We start from the raw sequence: 10,722 nt of genomic DNA, 5'->3' as shown, positions 1-10,722 counted from the left end.
ACGACGAGTCAGATTTTCCTTCCGAAAGCCTCAGTGTCCACGTCCTCAAAGCATGGAACCAATTTAGCGTCGCCGCCCCCCCGGCGCTGCCGCTGCCACGGCTGCTGCCAAGGCTGCTGTGGAGGGCTGGAGACACGGGGCACGTGATGGCCGGGGCGGCGCCGGGACCCTCCTGCGGTATAAGTAGGGCGGACCGGGGCTGGGTTAATTTAGCGTCCCTGGCAGCAGATTTCTGCTAAGGTTGGAGTTACTCCTCGAGACTGTATGCCTGCGTCCCACAGGCGATAGCTAACCAACCGACTCGGCACCACAAGGAGTCTGCATGTCTTGCAACTAGACATGCTCAGCTTTGTGGATACACGGATTTGGTTGCTGCTCGCAGTAACTTCATACCTAGCAACAGGCCAACGTAAGTGCTTTCCGCTTGTTTGTGGCAGGGGTGGTGGCAGGGGTGGCTGTCCGGCTCTGCGCTCTGTGCTTTGTCCCGACGCCCGCCCCACGCACGGCAGTCTGTGAGGAGTTGCTGCTTCCCAAACGATAGAGACCAGCTCAAAACTGCCACCTCCGTCCCAGATCAGACTCTAGATTCTTTCTTTCTCCCAGAAAAAGATGGCAAATGGCCAACGAGATCCCCCTCTACGGGAAAAAAACAATAGGAAAAAAGAAAAAAAAAAAAAGAAAATAAAAGGGACCACCTCCTCCCCAGACGGGTTTGTACCTAGAGGAGGACACAAAGCCTCACCTCCGGCGCCGATGCTGCGGTACAGATGCGGGCTGGGAGGAGAGTGCTTGCGGCGAGCGCAAGCACCCAAGGCTGCACTTTAGTGAGACTTGAGGCGCGCTTTCCGAAGCAGGCAGGGAGCGGGGAGCGGCGGCTCATCCATCCATCCATCCCTCCATCCCTCCATCCGTCCCTCCATCCTTCCATCGCTCCCTCCCTCTCTCCGCAGGGCGGCCGGGAAGGAACAGGGCTCCGCTCCAGGGCCAGAAGGGAGCGCGGCTCCCCGAGGGCACAGTGCAGCTCTCCGCCTCTCGTTGGATGAGGATGTGGTGCCCCCTCTCACACGCACACACACACCCCGCACGCTGAGATGGGAAGGGAAACGCGCCCCACCACTCGCGCGGGGGCGAAGCGGAGCCTTCCTGCGGGGCAGCGCCCTGTGAAGGGCCCCCCGAGCCGCTGACCGCCTGGCTTTGACCCAGGGTTTGGCCGCGTTCCAGGGCGGAGGAGGGAGAGAGCAGCCGTGCGCTGCCCGCTCCTGGCTCTTGGAGCCCCCGGGATGATGGCCCCGGGGTGATGATCCCCCCGGGATGATGGTGTCCCCCGGGATGATGGCCCCGGGGATGACGGTGTCACCCGGGATGACGGTGTCACCCGGGATGATGGTGTCACCCGGGATGATGTCCCCGGGGATGACGGTGTCCCCCGGGATGATACCCCCGGGATTTTGCCCCCGGGATGGTGTCCCCATTCTGAGGACATTCCCCCAACCCCGGTGACGGGAGGCAGCGGCGCCTTCGCAAAGGAGACGGAGCGGTTCTTGTGGGGGTTCTTGTGGGGGTTCCCGAACCGATCACCCCGCGCTTCCCGCAGGGAGTTTGGGCAGGCGCCGTTGTCGCCGTCACCTGCGGGCAGTAATGGCTTTAGTTTTTTGTTGAGTTAGCACAGGCTGTGTGTACTGCCGCGAAATTCCAGTGCTTTCAGCATTTCAGCACTGTTGCCTTTTTCTGGAGTGCACGAATCATCCGAATTTAGTGTGGTCATGCACTGCCAAAGTGACACGTTGTGGAAAAATGTCCAACAACCTGTTAGTTAGTGGTGATGTTAAATTGCAGGCGTTCAAGTGTGATGTGAGACTTTTTTAGTATGATGGGTTTAAGTCAAAATCGATTTTTAATTCCTTGAGGTTAAGAAACTCAGAAAATTTGTTTCTCCAACTAATGGAAAGACTGCATACTCACACTTGGCAGTACATAATATACAGAAATAGTTATTTGCAGTTTGGAGTTTAATAGCTTCAAACTGTTCTCTGTTACACAGTTTTACAGGAAAATGTGGAAATAGGTGGAAATGGGTGTTTGGCTAGAACCTTTCCCCATAAAAAGGGGAATTGGAACATTTATCTAAAAATTTCAGATTACTCCTACAATTTAGTATCTTCACATGTTCCAGTCTGCCTGGGTTTATTAATCTCTTGCATGAACACATATGTGGAAATACATAGGTGTGGGGGGCTTTCAGTGGAGGTATGTTGAAACATTTAGAGCAGGTTTATAGTTGGTATCTGCCTTTTTACTGTATCAGTCATATTAGTTGTTTTGATTTAATTAGCAAGTCCATTTTGAATTTGAAATACATGGCAATTTCACCCTTGAGTTTTTCCAGTACAAGATAATCATGTTAACAGGAAGAAATTACATTAGGAAAATGTTTATTGCATTAAGGAAATCAACAAAATTGCATTTCAAATTAAAAGCAGCAAATTTAGTTTTGAATTGAAAGCAAGTTTAAAATTTAAAACGTGTAAAATATTTGCATCCCTGCTCTAATTATCTCTTTTTTTCTTTCCCTTCTCTTTGCAGATGTGAATCAGGTCAGTATAAACTTTTGATCTAATATATAACACTCCAATTAACAGGCTAGGCTTCTTCTCTTGTGGCATTATTATTTTCTTACATTCATTCCCAAGATGGTAATGGAAAAGTGGTGATTAAATCCTGAAGGCACTGTCTGGAAAGGTACCCACCCCAATTTCACAAGTGGGACGGGCTTTTTAAGAGACTGCCTTCATAGGTGTGGAGACCATGAGGAGAAAGTAACGGAGCAGTGCTCTTTGGACATTGTACCTGGCAGTTTGCATTGGAGATGACTCTACCTTAAAGCCAGTTTTACAGTCTGAATTTCATTGCACAGTAGGATTATGAAAGAACTCAGGTGTGACTCTTTTTTTTAAATTGTAATATTTTAGGCTGTAATAGCTATAAGATTGTCAGTCTTCAACACAACACTTTAATTTAGTTACATACATCTTTGCTGTATGTAACCTCCTAGCCTTCAAAGTAATTTTAAATTACAGGGCATAGTTAAATATATTGGACTGAGAAAAAGTATAATTATGTAAGAAAATGAGTCTAAGTTTATGCATTATTTTAGTTCAAAATACTGGCAGAAATTGTAACTTCTTTTTTTAATTCTCTTCCTTATTTTTTTCCAGGCACCTGCAGGGCGCAAGGTAAGCATTTTTCTTTTTCTTGTGTGGAAATAAAGATGAAATCAGGTAGTCTTCAGCAGATTAATGTTTTGTTGAATATTGAATGAAAGGAAAATTGGCTACTCTGCTTATTTTCAGTGTTCTCTGAAAACAGCAGTAGTGCTGAGATGAATAGGTAGGAAAAAAGGAGGAAATTATCAATGCAGCATTTTAACACCAGGGTAAATTCAAGTATTGAATCAAAGGTGCTTCACATGTGAGCAGAACTCAGCCTACCAAGACCTAAATGGCATCAAAGTGTCATTCTTATTTAAACAGAGTTCCTTTGGAAAGATTTACGTGGATTGAATGGTATAGCAATATCCATATAGGTATAAAAAGCTAAATTGATTCAGTATTATTTCTAAAAGTCACTACTGTTAAATTAGAAGTAGTTATTCAGTAGAAACAAACCCCAGTTTTGCAAGCACTTCTGTGGTCTGTGCAGTGACACTTTTAATTCACACAGCAGTGTCAGTGGTTAATCTATTTCCAGTAGATTATTGTGGACAAAAATACACTGTCTGTGGAAAATAGCTGTTGGACCTGAATATGTGGCCCTCTTTTCCTTTTTAATGTACAGTGATTTTTCTTAATGTATCTGTTTCCCTGTATTGTCCTGGAAAATTTCCACAGTAACTCATTGAGTGTTATTTTCTTCCGGCAGGGCCCTAGAGGAGACAAAGGGCCGCAGGGAGAAAGGGTAAGGAATTAGATTGACATTTACTTGTGATCTTTGAATGGTAGTTGTTGGAAGACCAGTAGGAAAATCTAAGTTTAAGCATTCTGTGAGATCAAATGATTGTACCTGTAGAAACTTGCACGTGCAATTTAATTTTAAAAAGAAACCAAGTTACATATGTATGAAATCCAGCCTAATTATGGTCATTGTGCCTGAGCAGATATGGTTGAGATCATAAGGCAGCCTAGCTCTTCAAGTGATGATTTGAAAAGTGTTTTTCCAGCTGTTCACAGTGGAAATAACACATAGAAATGCAGAGGGAAAAGTTGTCAGGTAATCTTTGAATAATATGGCATATGGGTAAGCTCTCTACATAAAACCCGAATAGACTAAGCCAGTTTTGAAGATAATTCATTATCTGTGCCTCCAATGATGTTTTGGAAAAGCTCTTTTCTTGGCAGCTGGGCATTTATCTACCTTCTGCTAGTAAAAGAGGATGTTATACCGTAAAAGTAACCATTAATAAGGACAGTTGAATAATTTAATTGTAATGTTCATTCATATTGCTCATATCTGCTTTTCTGATTTGCTTCTGCATCATTGCTGCTTTTTGTAAAGTCGTATTCTGAACTTCACATACTTATCTGGGTTGTGTGTAGTTATGTGGTTTTTTTTCTACAATCTGAAAATGAAAATACCATAGTACTGATGAGGGAGCTCTTAAAGATTTCTGAGATCATAGTGTGCTGACAAATGTAATGGAAACTATTAGGAACACTGTATCACTGTGGTCAGCTGGATGTTTGCTTTAGGCTGCCACTAACTAAATTTGTTTAATGAAAGGAGATGCTTTCTTTGTTCTGAAGGCAACAAACCTAATTCTGCTCCTTTAGAAATACATTTATTATTGATTTCATTAAGTACTGAACTGGGTCCAAAAAACTCAACAAATTAAGTACGTCACATCAATTGCCATGATGCCAAAACTTCACCAGCTTTGTGTACTGAGGACAAAAGAATGTAAGGACAGATGTTGCTGGACTGAACACAGGTCATTTCAATCTGTTGTAAAAGGAGTTCTGACAGTGGTAGCAGAGGGATGGTATCAAAAATCTGTAGAAGAGCACTGCTAAATTTTAACTGGATTTGAAATTATACCAGTAAATTGTCTATACTGATTAAAAAACTGGCTTTGGACTTACTCTGGATCCATGTTAACTCATATCAGTAGAGCTGACCTTTCTAATCTTCAGCTGGTCAAACTTTAGGCTCTCACTAACAGCATCTGCCAGGCTGTGTGGGTCCACATGGATCACTTGGGGTTCTAAGTCCAAAGTTTGTCACCGAAGATGAAACTTCCCAATTTGGATGTTACGCTTTGGTAGTGTAAATCCAATATTGCCCCTGTAAATCTTTTCAAATACAAAGCTCCGATATGTACATATATGTATCTGATACAAGGCGTAGCAAAGTAACACAAAATCAGACTATATATATTTTCTAAGTTAAGCATTTATTTAAACTATTTATTGAAATGTATTGCACTGCTGTAGAGTGTGCTGTGAGCGTGTGATTGTTAGTGAAGTTACCACATCAGAGATTTCTTCAGCCACTTCCAATTTTCACCATATAATCCTCTTTTTAACTCTAGGGTCCACCAGGTCTACCAGGCAGGGATGGTGAAGATGGTCTACCAGGTCCTCCAGGTCCCCCTGGTCCTCCAGGTCTTGGCGGAGTAAGGCATCCAAACTTTCTATTACCAGAACTCCTAAGCTGTGCTTTGTAACCAAGATGGAATTTATATCTGCTGGAAAGCACTGTTGTTGAATTGAAGAGTGGAAGAAACGTTCTCTTGCAAGGCATGAGAAATTGATGGCCCAGTTCCAATGAAACCCTCCTTGAGGTCTATATATTCCATGGAAAATTTGGATTCTGTATTCAACAGGGACTTAGGAAGAAGAGCAAATCAACCTTGTTATTTAGCATTAAATTTACACAGCAGTAATGTGTATGGGTTAGGCATCAACTAAATGAAACCAGTGCTGTTGAGGGGGAAAAGAAGCCTTTGTGGTTGGATTCAAGAGGCAGCAAAGAAGATGACTCCTTAAACTAAAAATCAATTAAAAGTGCTATAGAATTGTATTTTCCTTTGGAATTTTTTTTTATCTGTATTCATACAGCAGACCTGTAAATGGGCTGTGCATACACACTTTGTGTACCGGTGTCCATCATGTACTGCCTGCAGAATGCTGAGTTTAACTCTTTGCTTGACATTAGCTACATAGGGAGCATGAAGACATAGACAGTGTTGTACTGATCAAGTTTAGTAAGTCCTTTTGCATGGAAAAATACTCTTTTTTACCTCAATACTTTATTTTGCTAGTTGCAAATATCAAACTGCTTTCATTATTCTTTTATTTTAATATGCTAATGAAACAAGCAAGAAAAGGGCGTTTGATTGTGTTGTGGACATTCTTTTTCTATTTTAATAAAATACCAAAAATCCATTGCAGCATTTCTGAGGCTACATGCTCCTCAGATATTTCTGAAACTGAAGGGCCCACCTCATGCAATAGCTACTCAGGGCTGGTACATTAATTTTACTTATTATTTACTTATATATTTTTTCACTGCTTTGCCTAACTTCCCTCGTTGGAAATTAGGCAGAATAATTTGAGAGTTTCAAGAAAGTTTTCAATTTTAAATGAGCACTGAATTTATATTCCTGATTTTCAGTTCACACTATTTAATGTCTCTCTATCACTTCTGCAGAGATATTAAGGTTTGAAAGGGCCTCCCCAGTAAATTAAGTCTTTTTGGAAACAAGTTAATAGAAATGTATTTATAATAAGGCAATATTTACTGAGTTGTATGTATGCTGCTTTAACAAACCTCAGAGCAAGTATAACAAATCAGATGATATTTATTATAGAATGTTGATTATAAATAGTTTTTAAAGTGCAGTTTTTAGTATTTTGATTTCAACCTTTTTGTTATCTACAGAACTTCGCTGCCCAATATGATCCATCTAAAGCAGCAGATTTTGGCCCAGGACCTATGGTAGGTATATGACATAGCACTTGATAACTCACATGAATAATGTGCTTGGGACTCTCCTTTAACTCTAATTCAGCTGCATTGATTAAAATTTGTGGTTTGATCATATATTGACTCAGACTGAAAACTGATCCTTTAATATAGGATGATGACAAGTGTTTTAAATAGTCTGAGGGCTTTAAATATGGTCTTAGATCTGTATATTTAGCTTAAATATAGAACTTCTGTGTCTTCTGCTTTAGCTCTGTTGACCACACCTTTGTGAGTCAATGAATCCCAAAATCTGATGTTAGATAACACATCTACTTGGAGATAGTACTACTTTACCCATACTGAGACAGAAGATTGTGTTTTAACTGTAAAGCTGGTCTCTAAAGCAGGCACAGGCCTAAAAAGTAACTCAGCATCTTGGCTCCAGTTGGTGATGATTTTTCCTCTATGGCTGTAAACTCTTTTGTTACCCTTGGATTGCACAGGTGTTTTAGGAAGTTGGCCACCACATTTGGTTCTCAACATCTGAATGTTAGTACTTGGTACTGTAAGGCTGTTCTGAGGAGGATTCTTTATAATTCACTGTATACTATGTACAAATGGAATTTAAGGGGTCTATTGCCACTCCATGTGAATTTTTAACCCTTCCTTATGTTAGCAAATATTTTCAGTATACATAGGTAGCAGAATATGGGTTAAATTCACCACACACTCTGATGTCACAGACAGTGCATCTGATGGATGAGCAGCAGGATGAAGGATGACCAGGATTATTCTGGGTTAAGTGCTTGCCTCCACTTCCAAAAACACTCTAATATTAAATGGATTTTGGAAAATACTTTGGCATCCATTTAGCTAAGAAATATAGAAAATAGGAGTACATTTAATGAAGTTCTGCCCTCAGTGTCTGACAGTTAATCAGAAAACATAGATGTGGAAGTTTTAAGTTTCATATATTTATTTCATAAATAATATGTAAAATTCAGGAAGGGAAAAGTAGTTACAGAATCTAATTTGAGAAGAAATTCACAGGGTTTATGCAGCACATATGATTCAGACTGTCTAGGAACCATTCTTTTTCCTAGAATTACTGCATATTTTCGTATCCACAACATTGCTTTAACTTCCATGAGTAAATGCCTGTAATTAATGTGCATTTATTCCTCTTAATAAAAGGTTTTCAGTCTTATGGAAAAGCTACATAAACTACTGAAAAGTCGGCATATGATTTTAATATTGTAATGAGAAAAGACTAAAATCTAAAAGACTTTCCAAGAAATATTTAAAACCAATTTAAAACATAATTATTTCTGTTGAAATGTCTCCTAAATAATTTGTTTGGACTATAAAAGTCCAAGTTAAAATTTCAATTTGCAAATTGTTTGCTTGCTTAGTAAACCTTAAGATAACTGTTAAGAGAGTGCACCAATCTATGGAAATTTCCTTTTTAGGATTTTTCTCTCTCTGTGTTTTCAAAATGTATGCAAATTGTAAATAATGTCAAGGAGAGTATATAAGTGACTTCTTTTGCAAGTGATATGAAAAGAATTTAACCAACACCAGAAAATGATGAAATATTTAAATAGAAGTAGATAATTATTGGAAATAGATGTATACACAATATGTATAAGAGCCTTTCATGATGTGTTATGACCCTCATCTCTAAACTAAAAGTTTAGAGATGAGGGTCATAACACAGCATCTCTAAAATAAATTTCTGCACAGGAAGGGTAGAGAGAATTCAAAAAAGAATGAACCAGTTCACTTTCTAACAAGCCAGAATAGGTTAAGAAGATGAATCATGAAGTTCACAGCCATAATGGTACATTTCTAATCATCCCACTGGCTTCTGTGCTGGTTTGTTGCCATTAGATGTTTGCACTTAGACTGCCTGTGCAAATTCATGCAGACCTCTTAACTTCCTCTAATTTCATCTGAACATTGCACAATGGAAACCGTGATGCTAACAATGTTTTAGGAATGCTGAGAATTGGTGTTCTAGATGAGTTTATATAACTGATGTTTTTAAAAAGATCTTGTGTTTTTCCTTCCCTAGGGTTTAATGGGACCCAGAGGCCCACCAGGAGCATCTGGACCCCCTGTGAGTACAGTCTTCTCTCTCCTACTGACATTGACATACCTGTAAAATTACAAATTATCTTGTTTGGAAACCAATAATATCTCCCTCATTTTCTAGGGTCCTCCTGGTTTCCAAGGTCTTCCTGGTGAGCCTGGTGAACCTGGTCAAACAGTAAGTACAGATCACACACAGACACTGCTAGCATTAGGAACAGCACCCCAAAGTAGGCTTGTAATGCTTAGGCCCATTCCTCCTACCCATATGCACTTCTCTGAATGTTTGGATACTCCTGCTTGATCCTGTTACAGAAACAGAGCTGAACTCAGATTCAGGCTCTCTCCACTTGGAATCATAAAGTGCAAAGTCAATTAGGCTCCAACTATGGCCCAACACAAGTCAGAAAAAAAATGGGAAGATGTATATGAAGACTGATGCTTCAAGTAATTCTCAATCTATTTTTGACAGGGTCCCCAGGGTCCTCGTGGTCCCCCTGGTCCTCCAGGAAAGGCTGGTGAAGACGTAAGTGGTTATTAAATGTTACTCATCTCTTTTGTGGTGGTGATTCAACCCTAACAAGCAGATAATTGTTAAGCTAACCATTCTATTGGCCATATTTTTTACATTGTTACATAAATAAACCCCTGAAATAATTATTTCATGGTACAAGAGATGCAGTATGCTGGAAATGCATAGAAAATTGGATAACTTCCAAACCACTCCAAATACATTCTTTAACTTCCTGAATACAGGGAGAAGAAAACTTAAAAGTTAATAATCTCATTGTATTTATGGAAAAAGAGAAGCCTTGCCAATGTACTTTCTTTTTTCTTAGTGGTTTGTGTTGCTGTTTTATAAGAGCTTTCCTTCTTATGCAATCTGTATTGCATTTTTTAGGGTCACCCTGGCAAACCTGGAAGACCTGGTGAGAGGGGTGTTGCTGGCCCTCAGGTGTGTAATGATCCACTGGATACAATAAAACCAGTTCACTAATCCATGAAACCTAACAACCTTTCTGAATTTCACCACATTAACAGTCTAGTAATATTCCTTCTATGGGTTAATACAATTTCAGGCCTTACCTACAGGGATGTCATATAGTTATGTTTTCATTTTGTTCCCCTACTCCATTCCCACTAAAGCTAGTAATGAGTAACAGAAGTGGCATAACAGTAACAGAAGTGTGAGGAATTACACAGGAATAGGTAACCAGGCACCTTGGCATAGAAAGTTAAAAAAGGTGTGATGTCACATGATAATCCATGAAATTTCTGAGATTCAGAGCTAGAAGAATCAGGTTGATTACTGTTAGTCTTGAAACAAGTCTGGTCCTGAGAGGTTAGGATCTGGATTCTATTCCTTACCTGAATGATAATGACCCAAATCTACTTATTAGGTTTATTGAAAGACTTGGTCGTCATCTTTCCTTTTAACTGCAGTGTGTAATATAAGAGATAATAATTCATGCACTGTGTGTTTTTAGGGTGCTCGTGGATTCCCTGGAACTCCTGGTCTGCCTGGCTTTAAGGGAATTAGGGTGAGTACATGTATACTTTTCCCTGAATATTTAAAACTAATGTCACTGCAGCATACTGAAAACCCCTGGAAATCCTCTGAAAGTGAAGAGTGCATGAACCTCTTCAAAGTTTTTAGTATCACCTGAT

At 40.2% G+C, this 10,722-nt stretch overlaps 1 protein-coding gene across 1 annotated transcript in view; it reads left to right on the top strand.

Moving 5' to 3' along the window:
* The first annotated feature begins 170 nt into the window (after positions 1-170).
* The window catches only part of COL1A2 (collagen type I alpha 2 chain), a 38,337-nt gene continuing 27,785 nt past the window's right edge, over positions 171-10,722 (top strand). Inside the window, exons 1-11 of the mRNA XM_005418574.2 lie at positions 171-409; positions 2,584-2,594; positions 3,216-3,233; positions 3,919-3,954; positions 5,585-5,668; positions 6,937-6,993; positions 9,038-9,082; positions 9,179-9,232; positions 9,527-9,580; positions 9,956-10,009; positions 10,542-10,595. Of these exons, the coding sequence (XP_005418631.1) occupies positions 340-409; positions 2,584-2,594; positions 3,216-3,233; positions 3,919-3,954; positions 5,585-5,668; positions 6,937-6,993; positions 9,038-9,082; positions 9,179-9,232; positions 9,527-9,580; positions 9,956-10,009; positions 10,542-10,595 (537 nt within the window). The 5' untranslated portion in view covers positions 171-339. The remainder of the gene's footprint in view (positions 410-2,583; positions 2,595-3,215; positions 3,234-3,918; positions 3,955-5,584; positions 5,669-6,936; positions 6,994-9,037; positions 9,083-9,178; positions 9,233-9,526; positions 9,581-9,955; positions 10,010-10,541; positions 10,596-10,722) is intronic.

Source organism: Geospiza fortis, unplaced genomic scaffold, assembly GCF_000277835.1.
Source record: "Geospiza fortis unplaced genomic scaffold, GeoFor_1.0 scaffold138, whole genome shotgun sequence".
In the NCBI taxonomy this organism is placed as follows: Eukaryota; Metazoa; Chordata; class Aves; order Passeriformes; family Thraupidae; genus Geospiza; species Geospiza fortis.
This window is presented reverse-complemented; position numbering and strand designations above follow the sequence as displayed.